This window comes from Chroicocephalus ridibundus, chromosome 21 (genome assembly GCF_963924245.1).
Source record: "Chroicocephalus ridibundus chromosome 21, bChrRid1.1, whole genome shotgun sequence".
Lineage (NCBI taxonomy): Eukaryota > Metazoa > Chordata > Aves > Charadriiformes > Laridae > Chroicocephalus > Chroicocephalus ridibundus.
In genome coordinates, this window is record NC_086304.1 from 929,827 (window position 1) to 951,333 (window position 21,507).

Below are 21,507 nucleotides of genomic sequence, written 5' to 3' on the forward strand. Positions count from 1 at the left end.
GAACAAAGCAATCGTTAATGAGTTAATGCAGATAAATGAACACTCTGCAGGAGCCTGTCACAGCACTTGGTGCCACAATTGTCTCCTTCCCTTGTGAGAGTCACGACTGGGCCTTGTCATGGGGCAGGGCCAGCTCCTGCTGCTGCCCTTGACGTGGCAAATGCCCAACTGACTCCTTTTCCTTCAGGAATAGGATAATAATTTAAACCAAATCTGTGAGAGGTTTCCCTCCTGGAGGAGCCCTTGAGACCCCATCCCTCTCCCGAGGAAATGTTTCTGTCCTGCTTTTCTGAAGAGGGATTCACCATGCCAAAGGCAAGCAACCTACGGCACAGCTGCCAGGGACCACAAGTGGGCAAATGTGAGCGTCAAAGAGACACCACATACAGGATTTTCAGACTGATCTGAAACTGATCTTTAATTCGGCAAAGAAATTCCACAATTCCATCCACACTGCACACAGATAGAGTGGTATCCGTGTCATGGTCACGGTGTCCCTAAATGAGGGCTCTTCACACAGCGTGCAAAAACCAGCCCACACGCTGGGTCGAGGTATTTGTCTTTTATTTCAGTGCTGCAGAATCACGTGCTGGGTATTTCACGACAGCCGGCGCACCTCACCTCTCGAACCGCCCAATATTTATAACGGTAAAATACAGCTGATTAATCGGTCAGTAACGATTCATCCACCACTCGTAACTATAAATATGCACCTGAGCTCACGTTTAAAACTTTTTGGGAGGTTACCTGATTAGCGTGCACATTATTCACAAAGGGGGGTGTGTTTTACCGTTGTAAGGACCCACGGTTGGTTTGGGATACGCTCTTGGCTCCAATTTGGTCCGGAAGTTGTATTTTTGATACGTCTAAGTCGGCACCTGTAAAAGAACACCTAAGACCCCCTGTTTTGCATCACATCCTACTCAAGGTGAGGTACATTCCTTGACGCCTCAACCATGTCCTAACTGAAACTTCCTGATTAACTTTTAACCTTGTTCTCCGCACACCAGTCACAACCATCGGTACCGAACTGGGAGGAGGAAAACGGGATGTCCTTTACAACAGGAAATCGTAGTTTTACTCGGAAAGAAACTGCCCAAAGACGGTCCAAGTGTTCCCCAACGCCCTCCAAACGCCTCACGGTACGGCCCAAAACGGACCCGGTGAGCCCTGGGGACTCTTTAGAAGCCGAACAGAGAGAGGCAGAGACCAAGCACCTGCGCGGCCCCTCCAGCGCCCCCTCTTCTCCGCACCGCCAGGACGCGCGCCCAGCGGCGGGAGCGGGGCCTCCCGCGGGCCCTACCGCAGCGCGGGCCCGGCCGCCGGCGGTCGCTCGCACGGCGTCGGAGGCGGCCCCGCCGCGGCCCGGGGTGCGCGTGCGCCGGGGCAGCGCCTCGTGCCAGTGCGCGCGGGGCGGCCGCCGGGGCAGCAGCGCGCATGCGTGAGGGCGCCGCCCCGAGAGCCCGCGGCGCGCGCGCTCCGCCGCCGTCGCAGCCGCCTTCCGTGACGTCACTGCCGGCCCGGTGCCGACTCCCGCCCCTCGCCTGCGGGGGCGCCGCCCGCGCCCCGCACCGTCTCCGTGGCAACGCCCGGAAGGGGCGTCTCGAGGCGGCCCGGAGGCCGGAAATGACGCTGCGGCTGGCGCGGAGGCGGTGGAGCCGGGCCGGAGCCATGTCAGCGGGCGGCGGAGCGCAGCGCGACGCGGGGGCCGCGGGCGGGTGAGGCGGCGCCGCGGGTCCTCGGGCGCGGCCGGAGAAGGGCCGCGGCGCGGTGGTGGCGGGGCGGGCGGCGGCTGAGGCCTCTCTCTTTTCCAGGCGCCGCAGCAAGTGGGACCAGCCCGGCCCGGCCCCCGCCTTCCTGCTCCCCGGCACGGCGCCGCTGCCCGGGCGGCCCTTTCCCGGCGGCGGCGATGGGGGCTCCGCGGTGGCGGGCTCCGAGAGCTCCGCCGCCCCCTCGGGAGCGCTGGATGCGGCCGCCGCCGTGGCCGCGAAGATCAACGCGATGTTAATGGCCAAAGGGAAGCTGAAGCCGGCGCCCAGCACGGCGGACAAGGTGGGTGCCCGGAGCCGCGCCGGGCCCGGCGGTGATGGGCGAGGTGGGGGGTGATGCCTGTCTGCTGCAGACCTGCCGCTTCTGCTTGTCGGAGCAGCTCTCGGTGAAACGGGGAACGTCAGAGTCTTGCTTCCTGAAGTAGGATGTAACAAAACTTGGGAAACCTTTTAAAATTTTTTTTCATAATAACAGAGAACAGTGGCATAGCTGTGAGGTCTGTCCCATTGCTATTCCCTACAGTTTAACCAAAGCGATCTGTAGGAAGACGATAAACTTTTTCTGAAGTATTTTCTAAGTAGTCCAGCTGCTGTAAAAACCGCTGTATAAAAGAGACAGTTTAAAATATGAGACCAAATTATTTTCATACTTAAACTAAGTTGTCAGTAGGAGCCGTGTGTGCAAGTTCTAAACCACTTGGTCAGCTTCTGCTCAGCCCTGGAGTGGTCAGGCCGCTGGACTAGACGGTTGCTGTAGGTCCCTCCCAACTGAACTTTTTTATTCTAAAGCAAGTGTAACTTAAAGCCTGTCATCCGGTTTCAGTAGCAGCCTAACTTTTCTGCGTGTTATTAGCCTGTGCTAATAGCCAAGTTTGGAAGACTCTTTCAAGTTTCCTTACAAACTTCTTAAAATATAAAGTTAACAAGAAGAGTATGTTTTCATGGCACACTGTATCTTTTTTCACATGCATGGTGTTGGTGGGACTACCAGTTATCTTCTAAGGGTTTGCCTTGTGAGGCAGCTTCAAAATGAGTATTCGTTTTGCCATTGGATTTATTCACAGATAATATAAGAAAGAGTGGCAAATGTGCCCTGCCGCATCTTCTCGGTAGCTGGTTCTAGGTAGGTTCTGCATCCAAAATGATCATTACAGCCTTCTAATATGTGAGGTTTAGTAGTGAGCAAAAAAGTCATTCAGCATCTCAGCCTTCTCCATGTCCTGGTCACCCAGGATACGGAGAAGGCTGAGGTGCTGAATGACTTTTTCACCTTGGTCTTCACCGGCAAGGGCTCCAACCTCACCACCCAAGTTGCAGGAGGCAAAGGCAGGGCCTATGAGAATGAAGAACCCCCCGCTGTAGGAGAAGATCAGGTTCGGGACCATCTGAGGAACCTGAAGGTGCATAAGTCCATGGGACATGATGAAATCCATCCACGGGTCCTGGGGGAGCTGGCGGATGAAGTCGCTAAGCCGCTTTCCATTATATTTGAAAAGTGGTGTCAGTCTGGTGAAGTTCCCGCTGACTGGAAAAGGGGAAACAGAACCCCCATTTTCAAAAAGGGAAAAAAGGAAGACCTGGGGAACTACAGACTGGTCACTCTCACCTCTGCGCCTGGCAAGATCATGGAGCAGATCCTGCTGGAAACTCTGCTAAGGCACATGGGAAATAAGGAGGTGATTGGTGACAGCCAACATGGCTTCACCAAGGGCAAATCGTGCCTGACAAATCTGGTGGCCTTCTACCATGTTGCCACAGCATTGGTAGATAAGGGGAGAGCAACAGACGTCATTTACCTGGAGTTATGCAAAGCGTCTGACGCTGTCCTGCATGACATCCTGGTCTCTGAATTGGGAAAGCATGGATTTGATGGATGGACCACTTGGTGGATAAGGAACTGGCTAGGTGGCCGCACTCAAAGAGTTGTGGTCAACGGCTCAACGTCCACATGGAAACCAGTGACGAGTGGCGTTCAGGGGTCAGTACTGAGACCGGTGCTGTTTAGCATCTTTGTCGGTGACATGGACAGTGGGATTGAGTGCACCCTCAGCAAGTTTGCCGATGACACCAAGCTGTGTGGCGCGGTCAACACGCTGGAGGGAAGGGATGCCCTCCAGAGGCACCTGGACAGGCCTGAGAGGTGGGCCCATGCAAACCTCATGAAGTTCAACCAGGCCAAGCGCAAGGTCCTGCACCTGGGTCACGGCAATCCCAGGCACAAATACAGGTTGGGCAGAGAATGGCTGGAGAGCAGCCCTGAGGAGAAGGACTTGGGGGTGCTGGTGGGTGAGAAGCTCAACATGAGCCGGCAATGTGCACCTGCAGCCCAGAAAGCCAACCACATCCTGGGCCGCATCAATAGAAGCGTGGCCTGCAGGTTGAGGGAAGTGATTCTGCCCCTCTGCTCCGCTCTGGTGAGACCCCACCTGGAGTACTGTGCCCAGCTCTGGAGTCCTCAGCACAAGAAGGACATGGAGCTGTTGGAACGGGTCCAGCGGAGGGCCACAAAGATGATCAGAGGGTTGGAGCACCTCTCCCTTGAGGACAGGCTGAGAGAGTTGGGGCTGTTCAGCCTGGAGAAGAGAAGGCTCCAGGGACACCTTATGGCAGCCTTCCAGTACCTGAAGGGGGCTACAGGGAAGCTGGGGAGGGACTCTGGAGCAGGGAGTGTAATGACAGGATGAGGGGTAATGGTTTTAAACTGAAAGAGGGTAGATTTAGATTGGATATCAGGAAGAAATTCTTTGCTGTGAGGGTGGTGAGGCACTGGAACAGGTTGCCCAGGGAGGTTGTGGCTGCCCCATCCCTGGAGGGGTTCAAGGCCAGGCTGGGTGAGGCTTTGCGCAGCCTGGGCTGGTGGGAGGTGTCCCTGCCCAGGGCAGGGGGGTTGGAACAAGATGATCTTTAAGGTCCCTTCCAACCCGAACCATTCTGTGAGCATTTCTTTGACTGTTGCTGTCAGCAGTCCTAGGTGATTTTCCTCATTGTTTGCTGCACTGTGGTGTCTGCTCTTCAGTATGTCACACCCACCTGAGGATGTGAAATTTTCAGTGTTGAAGAACACACGGCTTGGTTTCTGGTGGCCTCCTTCATAGTGGGACCAGGTGGAAGTGCAGTCTATTTGCTGACTGCCAATTTGAGACACCTAAAAATTGGAAGATTCTGTGATATCTCACTCTTCCATCTGTGTTGTTTTTTCCATAAGCTCTGGTAGCGTTCTGGCATCCTGTGGCAAATCGTATTGCTGTGGGAACAACTCAAACCAACTAATTAATTTGCAAATGGGATTGTTTGTTTTATTGCATGTGTTGCTTTTGTTAGGAAGTGTTCAGTGATGACATTTCCAGAGTAATCAACTCTGACAGCGCTTCACGTTGTGAGCGACTGGAAATTAAGGAGCCTGCAGGTTAATGAATGTACTTTTTTTTTTTTTTTAAAAGAAGTGTGGAGGGGATGGAGAACTAGAACGCACCTATGATACATTAGACTTCTGTCCCTCTATAGCTGCCTTCTGGCTCTCATGCAAGTGCCGTGCTTCGTGTGGTTTTCATGAGAGTGCTGGATACCTTTTGGGTGTTACAGAAGGTTCTCTTTTTATAGAATCTTGTTTTATGTTTATGTCCCCAAAAACATTACAGATGTTTTTTATGAAGGATGTACCGTCTAGCTGTGTATACATGGAAAAAGCTATAAGGTCTCTGTTGTAACTCCAACTCTTCTGCCACATCTTCTGAATATGTTTGTGACTCTGGCTTTTTCTTTCTTAGCGCTTAGATACTGACAAAAAATATTATGCCCTTGTTTTAAAAAAAGAAGGGGGGGGTGTACTCGGTGGGGATGAGTTTAGCTCTTGAACAGAAATTCTAAATTCTGTGCCTCTGTTAGGGGAGTTGAGCGAAGTAGGAATTACATGTTTTATTAGTCTCACAGATTTCCATCGGACGTGCCAGTTCAAGTGTAAGATGCCTTGGTTCCCCTTTGAACAACTTTACTGCTTAGTTTTACGTCTGCTTCTCCGTTTACAGAACAGAAACAGTAGTTACTTACATTAAAATGTGCTGAAGATAGAACTAGTGCTTTTATTTGGGCTCAAGGTTGTGAAGGGGTAGATGAAGTGCTTTCTGCTAATATTTGTAAAGCTCTTGGGTTCAACAGCTGAAGGGGGAGAATGAAAGGGATATTCACCCCGGAGTACGGGGGTCAGTTTGTGTGTTACATCACTTATCTCTGCTTTCCAACCACCGGTCTTTTGCAACGGTTGTCTTTGAAGCTGCAGGCTCTGGGAAAAGGTCCGGCCACAAATAAAAGCAAAGATGACCTTGTGGTGGCAGAGGTAGAAATCAACGATGTCCCCCTCACGTGCAGGAACCTGCTGACGAGAGGACAGACTCAGGATGAGGTATGTTCGGGGTCTGCCTTGGGTTTGGTAGGCTTGGCAGCATGTTTGCACCTGTTTGTAAGGTTAAAAGAGCTTGCGAGAAACTATATTCAGTGGTTGTTTCCTCTTTTTACAGAGCTCATTGTGTTTTCTAAGACACTTCCTTAGTATTTAATTGGTTTGTTCATAAAATGTCACGATGAGGTAAGGTAGCATAGCTGGTATCCTTCAGCGGGCACCATTCATTCTCTTACCACTTTATTAACGACTTCTGGTCTTTTTATACAACGACACAGCTTAAACCACTTTGGAGTTTTTGTATGTGCTTTGTTTATTATCGGTAAACTTGTCACGGGTTTTTTTTAAATTGCAGATAAGTCGACTGAGTGGAGCCGCCGTCTCTACTCGAGGGAGATTCATGACTGCAGAAGAGAAAGCAAAAGTGGGACCTGGGTTTGTATTTCTTTTTTGGGGTTTCTGCTTTTTTTCTCTTTCCTCATGGGGTGGCTAAGTGGTGGGGTTTTATTTGTCTTGTTTTTCATGAGCAGTGTCACCCTTGGCTGCCACAGCAATTTGATTATTGAGTGTTTCGAATACGTTTACCATATGATAGTCCTGACTGCATAGCTGCTTTCCTACCTGCTTGATATTCAGAGGGTGAAAGAAAAATAAAATTAAAAACAAACAAACAAAAAAACCCACCAACGCACAAATGTGACAGATCAGACTGTGCTGAACTTCTTCCAACTGAACAATATACTGGCTGTCCCGTGCGTTTTGCTGAGAATGGGCAACTTTCCAATTACAGAGAGAGCTAATATTTCATAAACTGGGTGCTTTTGTAGTTAACCTTTCGTTTCTCGGTGCTTTTGTAGTTAACCTTTCATGTGGACAAGAAAATTAAAATTTTCGGTGGTATAACTTTAAGTCATCATGTAAATAACTTCTGAGTCTTTTTAGTTTTCAGTGCAAGGCTTTGCTTCCTGGGCACTGTGGTGTCCAATGAATATGTGTTTACTTCCTTACTTGAAGAGTACTTCAAATCTTTATGGAAGACTTTGTGTCTAAATGACTGTAATATCGTTAGATTGGATCCATTGCTGTATGTTGTCTGTGGGTTTAATGGCATGTTTGACATTTCCTTTCCAGAGATCGTCCTTTGTATCTTCATGTCCAGGGTCAGACGCGGGAATTGGTTGACAGTAAGTGTACGAAGCGTTCTGCTCTTTCTCTCCCTACTTGTGATAAAGGGGTTTTACTGAGGGGCTTTGTTATGACCGGTATGGATCTGTACTGTCAGTGTCTCGGTGTTGATAACAGACCACATCTAAATGTTGGTAGTAAGATCTCTGCTCAGAACTTCTACGGTGCTGTGTACCCCATTGGTCATCAACGTAAAGCTCTTGGTAGGAAGGTGGGCCGAGTGGGTAGGGCTCCTGGGCAGGTACTGCTCTGATGTACACATTTATTGTCCGATAGCACGCTGAGATCCCATTACGACAGGTGTGTGACAGGGAGACCTTCCCTTTAGTATCCAAGTATGAACATTTTTTGTGAAATATTTGCATTTCCATTAGAAGCACAAAGAACTCCTGTCTTGCCTATGCCTGCTGGAAAAACAAAGGAAAACTGAAGCGTTCAGGCATTCATTTGTTCTGCGTGTCAGTTCACAGGCTTGCCCTCAGTTCTCTCCCAAAACTTGATTCTGCCCATCTGTACCTAGCTTGATTTCCACAGCCAGTAAACAGTTTTTCACGTGTTAGTTTGCTCGTTCATGCAGCTGTAAATTCTATACAGAGTTAATGTCAGAGTTTCTAACATTTGCTAAAAATGCCCCCTGCATATATTAGCCTGAGCTTTATCACGGTGGGAGTGGAGAAAGAACCCTGATGCTTGTTGCTGTCTTTTGGGATCCCATCCCAGAATGCCGCTATTGGGCCTCTCTGACAAATGCGAGATTCTTGCCTGTAGATCTGCTGTCACAGAATACGGGGAAATAACCTGGTCATTTGATGATTTGGTTAATCTAGGCAGTTGACAAGGGCCAAAATATAAATGGATTTCATATTCTGTCAACTAGGAGCTGTTAACCGAATTAAAGAGATAATTACTAATGGAGTAGTGAAAGCAGCCACAGGTTCTAGTCCAACATTCAACGGAGCTACGGTCACTGTCTATCACCAGCCAGCCCCTATTAATCAGTTGTCTCCAGCAGTTGGCCAAAAACCTCCATTCCAGTCAGGGGTGAGTAATTAATTTATGTGAATTTCATTGAGTATCACTGATTGCAAGATTTACCTATTACAAAGTATACGTGTAATGTGCTATTTATTTTTTATGAAAAAACATCACAAAAAGAAAAACAAACAACCCCCCCCCAAACCACCCACAAAATAAAAGAACTCCACCCTTATGCGTTGTGAAAAGTGGAGGACTAATCAAACTGAGTCTGAAGAGTGAGACTCGGGTGACGGTAGCCTCCTACAAGAAAAGGGACGGGGAGAGCAGTCCTTCTTACAGAAAAGCAAAGGGCTGACTGTGCCATCCGACACTTCACTGTTCTGACTGTCGTAGAAATAAGACTTCTGGCCTCCAGTGAAATGAACTTCCTAGCTCCTAGAGTGAAATAATCACAGAACGATTGGGACCTCTGGAGATCATCCTGTCCCACCCCCGGCCACAGCAGGGTCACCCAGAGCAGGTGGCACAGGAACGCCTCCAGGCGGGTTTGGGATGTCTCCAGAGACGGAGACTCCACCACCTCTCTGGGCAGCCTGTGCCAGGGCTCTGCCACCCTCACAGGAAAGAAGTTCCTCCTCGTCTTGAGATGGAACTTCCCATGGTCAAGTTTGTGCCCGTTACCTCTTGTCACTGGGCACCACTGGAAAAAAAAACAAACCTGGCCCCATCCTCCTGACATCCCCCTTTAAGTATTTATAAGCGTTGATAAGATCCCCCCTTAGTCGTCTTTTCTCCAGGCTGAGGGACCCGGGTCTTTTCAGTCTGTTCTTCATCAGAGAGGTGTTCCAATCCCCTCAGCATTTTGGTAGCCCTTTGCTGTCCCCTCTCCAGCAGTTCCCCGTCCTTCTTGACCCGGGGAGCCCAGAACTGGACACAGCACTACAGGTGTGGCCTCCCCAGGGCAGAGCAGAGGGGGAGGATGACCTCCCTCCACCTGCTGGCCACACTCTTCTTGATGACCCCCAGAATGCCATTGGCCTTCTTGGCCACCAGGGCCCATTGCTGGCTCATGGGCATCCTGTTGTCCCCCAGGACTCCCAGGTCTCTTTCCACAGAGCTGCTCTCCAGCAGGTCACCCCCAACCTGTCCTGGTGCGGGGGGTTATTCCTCCCCAGGTGCAGCACCCTGCGCTTGCCCTTGTTGAATTTCATTAAGTTCCTCTCCGCCCAACTCTCCAGCCTGTCCAGGTCTCTCTGGATGGTGGCACAGCCTTCTGCTGTGTCAGCCACTCCCCCCAGCTTTGTGTCGTCGGCGAACTTGCTGAAGGAGCACTCTCTCCCTTCATCCAGGTCATTGGTGAATGTATTGAGGAGGACTGGGCCCAGTACTGATCCCTGGGGAACACCACTTGTCACTGACCTCCAACTAGACTCTGTGCCCCTAATGACCACCCTCTGAGCAATATCTTTCAGCCAGTTTTCAGTCCACCACACTGTCTATTCATCCAACCCACACTTCCTAAGCTTCCCTATGAGGGTGCTGTGGGAGACTCTGTTGAAAGCCTTGCTGAAGTCAAGGTAGACAACATCCCCTGCCCTCCCCTCATCTATCCATCCAGTCATGCCATCGTAGAAGGCTATCGGATTAGTCAGGCATGATTTCCCCTTGGTGAATCCGTGCTGACTACTTTTGATAGCTTTCTTTTCCTCCACGTGCCTTGAGATGATGCCCAGAATGAGCTGTTCCATCATCTTTCCAGGGATGGAGGTGAGGCTGACTGGCTTGTAGTTCCCCAGATCCTCCTTCTTGTCCTTTTTGAAGACTGGGGTGACAATGCCTTTCCTCCAGTCCTCAGGCACCTCGCCTGTTCTCCAGGACCTTTCAAAGATGAGGGAGAGTGGCCCAGCAATGACTTCTGCCAGCTCCCTCAGCACTCTCGGGTGCATCCTATCAGGACACATGGACTTGTGGATATCCAGTGTACTTAATTGATCTCTCACTCGATCCTCCTCAACCAAGGGGAAGTCTTCCGTCGTCTGTGCTTTCCCTGTTACCTGCAAAGTCTGGGACTCCTGAGGGCTGGGCCGAGCAGTAAAGACCGAAGCAAAGAAGGCATTCAGTAACTCCGCCTTCTCCGCATCCGCTGTCCCCATGGCTCCTGTCTCATTCAACAGCAGGCCCACGTTTTCTCTAGTTTTCCTTTTGCCTCTGATATACCTGAAGAAGCCCTTCCTGTTCAGCTTGACGTCCCTGGCCAGGTTTAATTCCAAAGCGGCCTTGGCTTTACTCGTTTCATCCATGCACGCTCTGGCAGCATTCTTGTAATCTTCCCAAGGGGTCAGTCCCTTCTTCCACTTGCTGTAAACTTCCTTCTTCCATTTGAGCTTTTTCAGAAGCTCCCTGCTCAACCATGCAGGTCTCCTGCGTCCCTTGGCCGATTTCTTGCTCTTAGGGATGCACCGATCCTGAGCTTGGAGGAAGTGGTGTTTGAATACCAACCAGCTCTCTTGAGCCCTGCTACCTTCCAGAGCCCAAGCCCACGGTATTTCTCCAAGCAGTTTCTTGAAGAGGTCAAAGTTAGCCCTCCTGAAGTCCAAGGCTGCAATCCTGCTTGGTTTTTTGTGCATACTACCCATGATCCTGAACCCTTATCTTTCCATGAGCACTACAGCCAAGGCTGCCCCCAACCTTAATGTCCTCCACCAGTCCCTCTGTGTTTGTCAGTACCAGGTCCAGGAGTGCTCCTCTCCTTGTTGGCTCCTCCACCACCTGAGTCAAAAGTTATCATCCATACACTGGTGGGACCTCCTGGACTGTGCACGCCTGGCGGTGTAGCCTTCCCAGCAGATACCAGGGTGACTGAAGTCCCCCATGAGAACCAAGGCCTGCGATTGTGAGCCAATAATAAGCTTTTACTGTTACATTTACAGATGCATTATGTTCAGGACAAGTTATTTGTTGGTCTGGAACATGCTGTACCTACATTTAATGTGAAGGAGAAGGTGGAAGGGCCTGGTTGCTCCTACTTGCAGCACATTCAAATTGAAACAGGCGCCAAAGTCTTTCTTCGTGGGAAAGGCTCAGGTTGCATAGAACCGGCATCGGGCAGAGAAGCTTTTGAACCCATGTACATCTACATCAGGTACGAGGGGCTTTTTAAAGGAAAAAATAAAAAACACCGGTGACCAATCACGAACGTAGCTTAACGTTTAATTGACATAGGGAATTCTTAATTCTGACTGACTTAGTGCAAATTAAATAGGTTTTGAACCAGTCTTTTATTTTAATGTCACTTTAAAGATCTCAGCCGTATGGTGATGTGGTATGAAGTGGTAGTCATAAGGTGTTGCTTTCGTTGGGAACACAGTAAAGCTGCTTTCTTTTTGGGCTTGGGTTGCAACGTTGAGCTTTAAGGGAAGAGTATAAAATGCATTGAGCAATCAAGTCAGTGTTCTCTGCTCCTTTCTTGCAGTATTTAGACAAACCTGAATTTTCACGCAGAAGATATTAATTGCTTTTGTTCACGATTGTGGTAAATAGCTGCCGAGCTGCTAGAGTCCTGTTGAGGTGACTGATCGCTCATTAAAGGGATAAGATTTGACAGCAGGTTGCTCATGAAAGAAAAAGCTCACAAATTTTGCAGAAACATTTGTGCTTATGAGGTATGTTTATGTATATGTTTTCAGCCACCCAAAGCCAGAAGGTTTGGCAGCTGCTAAAAAGCTGTGTGAGAATCTATTGCAAACTGTAAGTAGCTCTTACAAATATGAGATTTTGGAGCCTGTCGTAGCTTTAGCATGTGCTTGGCGAATGAGTTTTGGTTTGTGGTTTTTTTATGTTCTCAGCAAAATGGTCTGTGTGTTCTGATTCGCTAATAGGTTTTTCCTCCTAAGTACTGCTGTCTAATTTTTTTACAGAAAATAAACGTTTCCTGGGATAGAGCTGTAGTAGTGGAATTTGGGGGAAAAAAAATTTATAGAATTGTCAAGGTTGAAAGGGACTTTTCAGATCATCGCGTCCAACCATCAACCTGACGCTGCCCAAACCCCCACTGACCCACGTCCCTCAGCACCGCGTCTGCCCGGCTTTTAAACCCCTCCAGGGATGGCGACTCCACCACTGCCCTGGGCAGCCTCTTCCAATGCCTGACAGCCCTTTTGGTGAAGAAATTTTTCCTAATATCCATCCTAAACCTCCCCTGGTGCAATTTGAGGCTGTTCCCTCTTGTCCCATCGCCTGTTCCTTGGGGGAAGAGCCCGACCCCCCCCGGCTACCCCCTCCTTTCAGGGAGCTGTAGAGAGCGAGGTCTCCCCTCAGCCCCCTTTTCTCCAGGCTGAACACCCCCAGCTCCCTCAGCCGCTCCTCGCAGGACTCCTGCTCCAGACCCCTCACCGGCTCCGTTGCCCTTCTCTGGACTCGCTCCAGCCCCTCAGTGTCTTTCCGGGAGTGAGGGGCCCAAAACTGGACACAGCACCTGAGGGGGGGCCTCACCAGTGCCGAGTTCAGGGGGACGGTCACTGCCCCGGTCCTGCTGGCCACACTCCTGCTGGTACAGGCCAGGGTGCTGTTGGCCTTCTTGGCCCCCTGGGCACACTGCTGGCTCACGTCCAGATGGCCGTCGACCAACACCCCCAGGCCCTTTTCCGCCGGGCAGCTCTCCAGCCACTCTGCCCCCAGCCTGGAGCGTCCATGGGGTTGGTGTGACCCAAGGGCAGGACCCGGCACTTGGCCTTGGTGAACCTCACACGGTTGGCCTCAGCTTATCGACCCAGCCTGTGCAGACCCCTCTGCAGAGCCTTCCTGCCCTCGAGGAGATCAGCACTCCCACCCAACTCGGTGTTGTCTGTGACCTCACCGAGGGTGCGCTTGCATAGAAGCGTGCAGGTTCTTCCTGAGCAGAACTGCAGTGCGGGCAGGGGATTGTCTGACACTGCGCATAAAGGAACCGTGCTTTCTTCTTAGTGCTGTAGCTTCCCTTGCTTTAGCTTTAAATGTTTTCCAGAGCCAGGCAGTCTGCTTTATCTTTCCTAAAGTGATTATTGTACCACAAAAATCTTAGAAAATCTCTCACATGTGGACATAAAAAATTAATTTCGCAGATTTTCTTATATGAATGCAAATAGAGTAAAATCCTGTGAGACAGTCTTTTAGTATTTATAATTGAGTATGGGCTGCAAAGTCTCTTTTGAAAAATATATGGAAGCTTTTAGATTCTTTGACTTGGTGTATTTTGTCTCTAATGAAGAAATTAGTTTCCCACTATTTCCTCTGAAAGATTGTCCTGTATTTTACGCAAATCTGACAGAGACCAGCAGAATTAGTGGGATAGTCAGCGGGGTTTTGGTGGCGGTTTTGGTCGGTGGGCTTTTGGTTTCAGTTTTTATGCTTGGATTATTGCTGTCTTTGTGCGTCGTATGTTCTGTAACCAGAGCCCCCTTACGGTTTCATGGGGATGTGTGGTACGATGCCCTTTGCCTGCAAAAGGTTAGTATAGTAAATGGATGTCTGTTGTCTAATCTTTGAAAATTCTTTGTAGGTTCACGCTGAATATTCCCGATTTGTGAATCAGATAACCACTGCAGTACCCTTAGCAGGTAAACGTTAGCAATAATGAAGTCTTTGGAGTTGCATTCTGCAGAGCTGTACTTATAGTTAGTTTTATGGAATTTAGTTACCTGTGGAAGTCTTTAAGTTAAGTCCTTCAGTTGAAAAGGACTCCAGCTTCTTTTACATTTGGTAATTAAATTTGGCATTTTTGTGACTCTTAAGTGAATTAAGGTGACCGTTTTTCCCCCTTTCTCTCACCAGGCTTCACGCAGCCCGCTGCTATAAATAGCGTACCTTCCCAGCCATCGTATTACCCTTCCAATGGGTATCAGTCTGGTTATCCCGTTGTTCCTCCTCCTCAACAACCAGTTCAGCCACCATATGGTGTACCAGGCATTGTCCCACCTGCGGTGCCATTGGCACCTGGAGTCCTAACAACGCTACCTACAGGAGTTCCGCCTGTGCCAACACAGTACCCGATATCTCAAGTACAGCCTCCAGCCAGCACTGGCCAGGTACTGCCACAGACTCATTATTCGTCCTATAGTTGTCAACTTACTAAGCTGTTTCTCTGCTAACAATGAAATAATTGCAGTAGTTCCAGATGGCAAATTCTTCTTTAGGGCATTCTTTTTTGTTGTTGTTATTGCTTTGCTGACGCTTCTGTCTAAACAATTAAATTGTTGGTATGGCTGCTTCCTACGGGCCTTTTTCGTATCATAGCCACCTGTTAACGTAAAGGATGCTCGCAGGGGGCGGTCGCTTGTTTGTGAAACGCGTTATCACAGGCTGTGATGCAGCTATGTAGGTACAATGAGTTTGAATTACAGACAGGGATTAGTTCGAGGTGGTAGCATTCTATAAATGAAATACTTATCTTTAAGTTGTGAATTTCCTTCTAGCTTCTCTTAAGTTCTGCAAAGGGAGACTAGTCGTGTGTTCTGTGTATGAAACTCTACATTGAATTAATACTTTATGTGCATATTATCAAATTTTCTTGTGTTTTGTTTTCAACTTCTGCATACCAGAGTCCACTGAGTGGTCCTTTCCTTCCTGCTGCCCCAGTAAAAACAACCATGCCGACTGGTACCCAGCCACAAGTCCAACCCCATCCCCAAGGTCAAAAGAGACGCTTCACTGAGGAACTACCGGATGAGAGAGAGTCAGGACTGCTGGGATATCAGGTGGAATAAAACTGGCAATTTTACTTCGTTCACCAAAATGGAACTTGGCTGGAGAGAGATTCAGTTTATTTGGCCACAGTCGTGCAAGACCTTTGGCAGCAATTGTTACAGTACATGGAGACCACGCTTTGGGTTCTTTGAGTGGATGCACTGTTCTTAAACCGTGACCTACTTGGTTCATTGCCAGCTTGGTTTCCATACCCTCGATCTTTCGTGAAGAATAGCTAGCGGTGCATTCAGGTCAAAGAGATGTCAACAGCGTGTTACCGATTAGTTTAAAGGGAAATTATTTTGGGGTTTTGTTTGGTTTTTGGTGGGCTTGTGTGAGGGGTGGGAGGGAAGCGTGGTAATAACTTCCAGATTTTCCCATTTACCTTTCTTGCAGGTTGCACTTGAGAGGATTTCAAGCAGCCTAGTTCTAAGAGATTGATTTTATTATTTTTTAGATAGCAAATTTTAAACAGTTGATTTTAATAGTTGATTTTAATAAAAATAATTTTGAGTTCTTCAGGCTTGTATGTGAGAAAAGGGAGTTTCTGCAAGTGTTTCTCTGATGATGCACCCCTGCTCACAGGCAGAAACCCGTAGTAAAAGCTTGGCCTAGAGACAACAAGGAGCTGCCCACGTGTTAGACCTCATAGACCTCCAGCAGAGTTCACTGCAGCATGAGGTCTATGCAGTGTTCAGAGTTAGCTGGCTGAGGAGGTAGTAAGTGGATCCATGAACTAAGCAGCTATCTTTACTGTCCCAAGCTGCTGAAAAGATGGAGTAGGTGGTCAGGTGTCTTCCGTATTGGTGCTCAGGTGTATTTCTTACCACATAACCCTCAGTATTTTTAGGAGAAAGCATTTTGTTTTAACAATGGCGATTAGTGGTTTCTTCTGCTAGTTGGCAATATGCTCTGAAAAGTTGGGTTTCCTATCGTTATCATTAAGGAGCTATAGCTTATGTTGTAGTTGTAGATTTGCTAATGCCGTGTGTTTTTCTGCTCATAGCATGGACCCATTCATATGACTAATTTAGGTACAGGCTTCTCCAGTCAGAGTGAAATCGATGGAGCCGGATCGAAGCCAGCAAGTTCCTCAGGAAAGGAGAGAGAGAGGGACAGGTGAGTGAAGAAGGAATTATGTTCGGAGATGATTTATGTTTCATGTTCTCTGACTTAGGGCTTAGGGGGGTTGTCTGTTTTGTTGTGGGTGGGGTTTTGTGTGTGGTGCTGTGTGTTTGTTGGTTGTTTTTTTTAAGGAGAAGGGGTGCTCTTTACATGCTACATAATGAAAATAGCTTAATTTCCATTCCTTCTAAGTCTGTATGCTCTTAACTTTGTCTGGGGCTGGTATTTTGCCAGCTTCTTGAGATAACAAGATATTCTTGTGAAATAGGTTAGCACTTGCACTTAAATTATTCCAATTTTAAAACAAATCTGAAAAAGTTGTAAACTTGAAATTTCACAGCCTGAAGTTTCAGGGAAAGGTTTACTTGATAGCCCCTTTTGTTTTCTGGTCATTATGAAATACATCGGGGTATTGGTAAAGTTTTATATGTTCACAATCTTGTATGTAGTCCTAAATTCAGCATAGCTGTTGGAAGTCATTGGGCGTCGCTCCTGTTCCTCATGCACTCCAGTGCATTGAGCCACGACACTGTCAGGTTTGCGCTTTATTTCATGGCATGGCTTGGGTTGGAAGGGACCTCTAAAGATCATATAGTCCACCCCCTCTGCTGTGGGAAGGGACATCTTCTATAGATCAGGTTGCTCAAAGCCCCTTACAGCCTGACCTTGAACACTTCCAGGGATGGGGCATCCACAAGTTCTCTAGAAACCCAGGGTCTCATCACTATTCAGGAAAGAATTTCTTGCTTATATCTAATCTAAATCTGCCCTTTTTTAGTTTAAAACCATTACCTATGTCCTGTCACTACAGGCCTTGGTAAAAGGTCCCTTTCCATCTTTCTTATAAGGCCCATTTAGGTATTGAAAGGTCTCCCTGGAGTCTTCTCCAGGCTGAGCAACCCCAACCCCCTCACCCTTTCTTCACAGGAGAGGTGTTCCAGACCTCGGATCATTTTTGTGGCCTCCCTCTGGATTCGCTCCAATAGGTCTGTGTCTTGTGGTGGGGACTCCAGAGCTGGAGGCAGTACTCCAGGTGGGATCTCACCAGAGTAGAGGGGTAGAATCACGTCCCTCGAGCTGCTGGCCACGTTTCTATTGATGCAGCCCAGGACGCGGTTGGCTTTCTGGGCTGCAAGCATGCATTGCTGGCTCACGCTAAGCTTCTCGTCCACCAACACCCCCAAGTCCTTCTCCTCAGGGCTGCTCTCCAGCCATTCTCTGCCCAACCTGTATTTGTGCCTGGGATTGCCAGGACCTTGCGCTTGGCCTGGTTGAATTTTGTGAGGTTTGCATGGGCCCACCTCTCAGGCCTGTCCAGGTGCCTCTGGAGGGCATCCCTTCCCTCCAGCGTGTTGACCGCGCCACACAGCTTGGTGTCATCGGCAAACTTGCTGAGGGTGCACTCAATCCCACTGTCCATGTCACCGACAAAGATGCTAAACAGCACCGGTCTCAGAACTGACCCCTGAACGCCACTCGTCACTGGTTTCCATGTGGACGTTGAGCCGTTGACCACAACTCTTTGAGTGCGGCCACCTAGCCAGTTCCTTATCCACCAAGTGGTCCATCCATCAAATCCATGCTTTCCCAATTCAGAGACCAGGATGTCATGCAGGACAGCGTCAGACGCTTTGCATAACTCCAGGTAAATGACATCTGTTGCTCTCCCCTTATCTACCAATGCTGTGGCAACATGGTAGAAGGCCACCAGATTTGTCAGGCACGATTTGCCCTTGGTGAAGCCATGTTGGCTGTCACCAGTCACCTCCTTATTTCCCATGTGCCTTAGCAGAGTTTCCAGCAGGATCTGCTCCATGATCTTGCCAGGCGCAGAGGTGAGAGTGACCAGTCTGTAGTTCCCCGGGTCTTCCTTTTTTCCCTTTTTGAAAATGGGGGTTCTGTTTCCCCTTCTCCAGTCAGCGGGAACTTCACCAGACTGACACCACTTTTCAAATATAAGGGAAAGCGGCTTAGCGACTTCATCCGCCAGCTCCCCCAGGACCCGTGGATGGATTTCATCATGTCCCATGGACTTATGCACCTTCAGGTTCCTCAGATGGTCTCATACTTGATCTTCTGTAGCGTGCGGTTCTTCATTCTCACAGCCCCTGTTTTTGCCTCCTGCAGCTTAGGCGGTGTGGTCGGAGCTTGTGCCAGTGAAGACTGAGGCAAAAAAGTCATTCAGTACTTCTCCATATCCTGGGTGACCACGTCTTCTGTTTCCTTCTGGAGAGGGCCCACATCTTCCCTAGTCATCCTTTTATCTCTGACATACTTATAGAAGTTTTTCTTGTTGTCCTTGATGTCCCTGGCCAGATTTAATTCTATCTGGGCTTTAGCTTGCCTAATCTGGTTCCTGGCTGCTTGGACAGTTTCTCTGTTTTCCTCCCAGTCTGCCTGTTCTTGCTTCCACCCCTGTAGGCTTCCTTTTTCTGAGTTTGTCCAGGAGCTCCTTGTTAATCCATGCAGGCCTCCTGGCATTTTTGCTGCACTTGATCCCACTGTCTATGTCATGGATGAAGACATTAAATAGTATCGGTCCTGGTACGGACCCTTGAGGGACACCACTTGTTGCTGGTTTCCATTTGGACATTGAGCCGCTGAGTGTAACTCTTTGGATGTGGCCATCCAGCCAGTTCCTTACCCATAACTAGTCTATCCATTGAATCCATTTCTCTCTGATTTCTGAGGCAGGAATACTGGGGGGACGGTACTGAAGACCTTACAGAAGTGCAGGTAGGTGACATCAGTTGCTCTTCCCTTGTCCACTGATGCACTCACTCCATCGTAGAAAGCCACTAGGTTAGTCAGGCAATTAAAAGCTAAACTCCTCAGGTCAAGGACTGAGTTATGAATTTGTTTGCTATTACTGTTGACTCTTTGCATGTTCAAAAAAAAAAAAAAAAGAAGAAGAAATAAGGGATTGCATTGGTTTAAATAGGCAGTTGATGCCTCCGCCAGCTTTTCCTGTCACTGGGATGAAATCAGAATCTGAAGAAAGAAATGGTGCGGGGCCTTTACCAGGCAACCATGGTGAGTGCAATGAATAAAATAGACTTGTAAGTCAAGTTTCCTTTCCCAAATGAGTTTCCACTGGTCTTAACATTTGTTTAATTAGGTGACTTTTTTTTTTTGCTTTTCTTTATACCGCACTGTTTAAGCGTAAAGCAGGTCATGTTGCACTGTTCTAAAATCACTTACGTTTGCTGTAATTATACACATATGATGCTTCTCTTAACACTTTAATAACTATCTGTATGACTGAGGAGAGTGTAATTAAGTGAAGGACTAAAGACAGGTATTTTTGACCCATAAGTCAGCTGAGGCACAGAATCTCTTAGGCTTGTTTTGTAACGCAGATTTCACGTGGCGTTGCGTTGTGAGCAGCTATCTCTAGCGGCATTGAGGAGTATCGGTGGGAGTTACAGTTCAGGTGTATGAGCTATGTCTGCAAACAACAGAAGTGCTGTCAGGTTTCGTCCGTTTGTAGGGCTGTGTGATACATCAAGTACTTGCAACTTGGTAGTACGTGTAATCATTTTAACTCTCCTGGTAGTTTAGTGCCTTTGAGGTCTGCAGGTACATCACGGTAGCCTGTTTAACCTTAGTTTTTCTGCAGTATTGGTCCCAGAGATTGCTCTTCTGTTAGCTTTCTTTTGAACAAAATTTCTACTTTTCTTTACATAATTATCTCTTTAACGGTGAAATTGCCATCACTTAGACCCATTTGCTAACTTTACCTTTTTTGTGTGTTTGTTTCTTCTTTCTCTGTTCTCTTACATGGTTCTGATGGATCACATGTGCTGTTGCTGGTGCTGTTTCGTGTGGCCTTCGACCTTGGATGACCATTGGCCTTGTGACCTCAAAATGGTGTCCAACTAACAATTTACAATTAACGTCTCTTTTTTATTAACTCGTTTTGGGGCATTTTATCTCTCTTTGGTTTTGTTTTTCCTTCTTGGGGGCTGGGGGGGGTTTGTTTTGTTTTCCCCTCCTAGATCATCAAGCTAAGAAGATGAAAACTGCAGAAAAGGGCTTTGGATTAGTGGCATATGCTGGAGATTCATCAGATGAAGAAGAGGAACACGGTGGCCATAAAAACGCAAGTACGTTTTCACAGGGATGGAGTTTGGGATACCAGTACCCTTCCTCACAACAGCGAGCTAAACAACAGATGCCATTTTGGATGGCACCATAAAAGCTGCAGAAGAGTTTTCATTCATCTTTTTTTTCCCCTCTAGCAATAATGCATGTATATTACAGAATAAACTTTGCAAATACGCATTGTTTTTTACATTTGCAGAAGCTAAAGGTTCGGTATTCCCCCTTGAAAGGGCTCCATTATTTTTAAAATACTTATTTCTGCAGTGAATTTGTCAATGACAAAAATAATATTTGAAATACTATTCTGAGAGGGCTAGTCCCTTATACGATGGGGGAAGTACTGTAAAGAGAAGCTAGGGAAGCCTGTTGGTCTGCGTTTCCCATTTTTCCAGGGTAACTTAAAAATGGAAAGTCAGTCACACTGGCTTCATTCTACACCTGGTGTTTGTATTTTATTGAGCGTTCTTGCTGTCAGCCTGCGTTTGCAGTCCCGATGAGCTAATGGTGACTCTGGCTTCGATGTTTGGACTTTCAACAAAGGAAAGGAATATACAGTAGTTCCGAAAAACTTGAGCATCCTGTTTCCTAAAACTCTTAATTTGGCTTTTACTTTAAGCATCTCCTGTAACTCAGCACTGTTTTGTTGGTTGGTTTTTTTTTTTTTTTTCTTTCAAATGTGGTTTTACTAACCCCACAACTTCTCCTTCTAGCCAGATGTCGGGGCGGGGGGATGCTGGGTTTTTTGGATGTGTTTTTTGGATGCTGCTGCCCCACAGAAAGGCTGTAGCGCTGGTACTTAATCTCCAGTCGCTCCTGGCTTCCTTCCCAGGCCGGGGTTTGGACCGAACCCCTTCTCAGGAGCTTCTCCCCCATCTCTTCACTCGCTCGATTCCGCCCCTTCTGTCGGGCGGTTTCCGGAAGGGGCAGCTGGCGCAGGCCTGGCTCTTCCCTTGCGCCTGGAATGAGTTGGACTCTTTACGGACGTGAAGCGCGGGGTGACCGCTGCGCAGAGAACTGTCTTGTGCGGAGAGACAAGGCCAGGGCCTGCCGTGTGGTGCGGGGCAGCTCTGGAAATCGTTTTAAAAATGGGGACGTGCATCGCTCCTGCGCACTGACAGACCTTGCTGGCTCAGTTGTACAAACATTGTCTTTCCTATGTGTTGTAAATAGTTAGAACCATACTTTCATTATAAATAAATGTATAAATGTTCTCCCTGTCGCTGCTTTTGT

The 21,507-nt window shown here is 48.2% G+C and overlaps 1 protein-coding gene and 1 non-coding gene across 5 annotated transcripts; both read left to right on the top strand.

Annotated features, from left to right (window-relative positions):
• The first annotated feature begins 1,603 nt into the window (after positions 1 to 1,603).
• KHDC4 (KH domain containing 4, pre-mRNA splicing factor) lies at positions 1,604 to 21,488 on the top strand. 4 transcript variants are annotated; one of them, XR_010073867.1, is made up of 14 exons: positions 1,604 to 1,718; positions 1,815 to 2,052; positions 6,040 to 6,168; positions 6,521 to 6,600; positions 7,297 to 7,349; positions 8,228 to 8,391; positions 11,259 to 11,470; positions 12,015 to 12,075; positions 13,865 to 13,922; positions 14,137 to 14,390; positions 14,904 to 15,059; positions 16,083 to 16,167; positions 19,115 to 19,206; positions 20,172 to 20,217. XR_010073867.1 is itself a non-coding variant. In XM_063357253.1 (14 exons), exons 1-14 carry the CDS (start codon positions 1,627 to 1,629, stop codon positions 20,369 to 20,371), a joined length of 1,902 nt encoding a protein of 633 aa, XP_063213323.1. In that variant the 5' UTR covers positions 1,604 to 1,626; the 3' UTR covers positions 20,372 to 21,488. The 4 variants fall into 4 exon arrangements, 3 of the variants coding, with proteins under 3 accessions (XP_063213323.1, XP_063213324.1, XP_063213325.1); XM_063357253.1 differs by having other exon boundaries at positions 16,055 to 16,167; positions 20,172 to 21,488; XM_063357254.1 differs by having other exon boundaries at positions 6,046 to 6,168; positions 16,055 to 16,167; positions 20,172 to 21,488.
• LOC134526141 (small Cajal body-specific RNA 4) lies at positions 8,573 to 8,701 on the top strand. Its single transcript, XR_010073894.1, has one exon. It is a non-coding gene; the product is annotated as a small Cajal body-specific RNA 4 (non-coding RNA).
• Positions 21,489 to 21,507: the final 19 nt, after the last annotated feature.

Bases quoted from the DNA above. Each gene is read 5' to 3' on its own strand.
- KHDC4 (XM_063357253.1), top strand. From the start codon at position 1,627: ATGACGCTGCGGCTGGCGCGGAGGCGGTGGAGCCGGGCCGGAGCCATG. The intron at 6,601-7,296 runs GTTTGTATTTCT...TTTCCTTTCCAG, and splicing joins AAAGCAAAAGTGGGACCTGG to AGATCGTCCTTTGTATCTTC. The intron at 16,168-19,114 runs GTGAGTGAAGAA...TGGTTTAAATAG, and splicing joins AAGGAGAGAGAGAGGGACAG to GCAGTTGATGCCTCCGCCAG.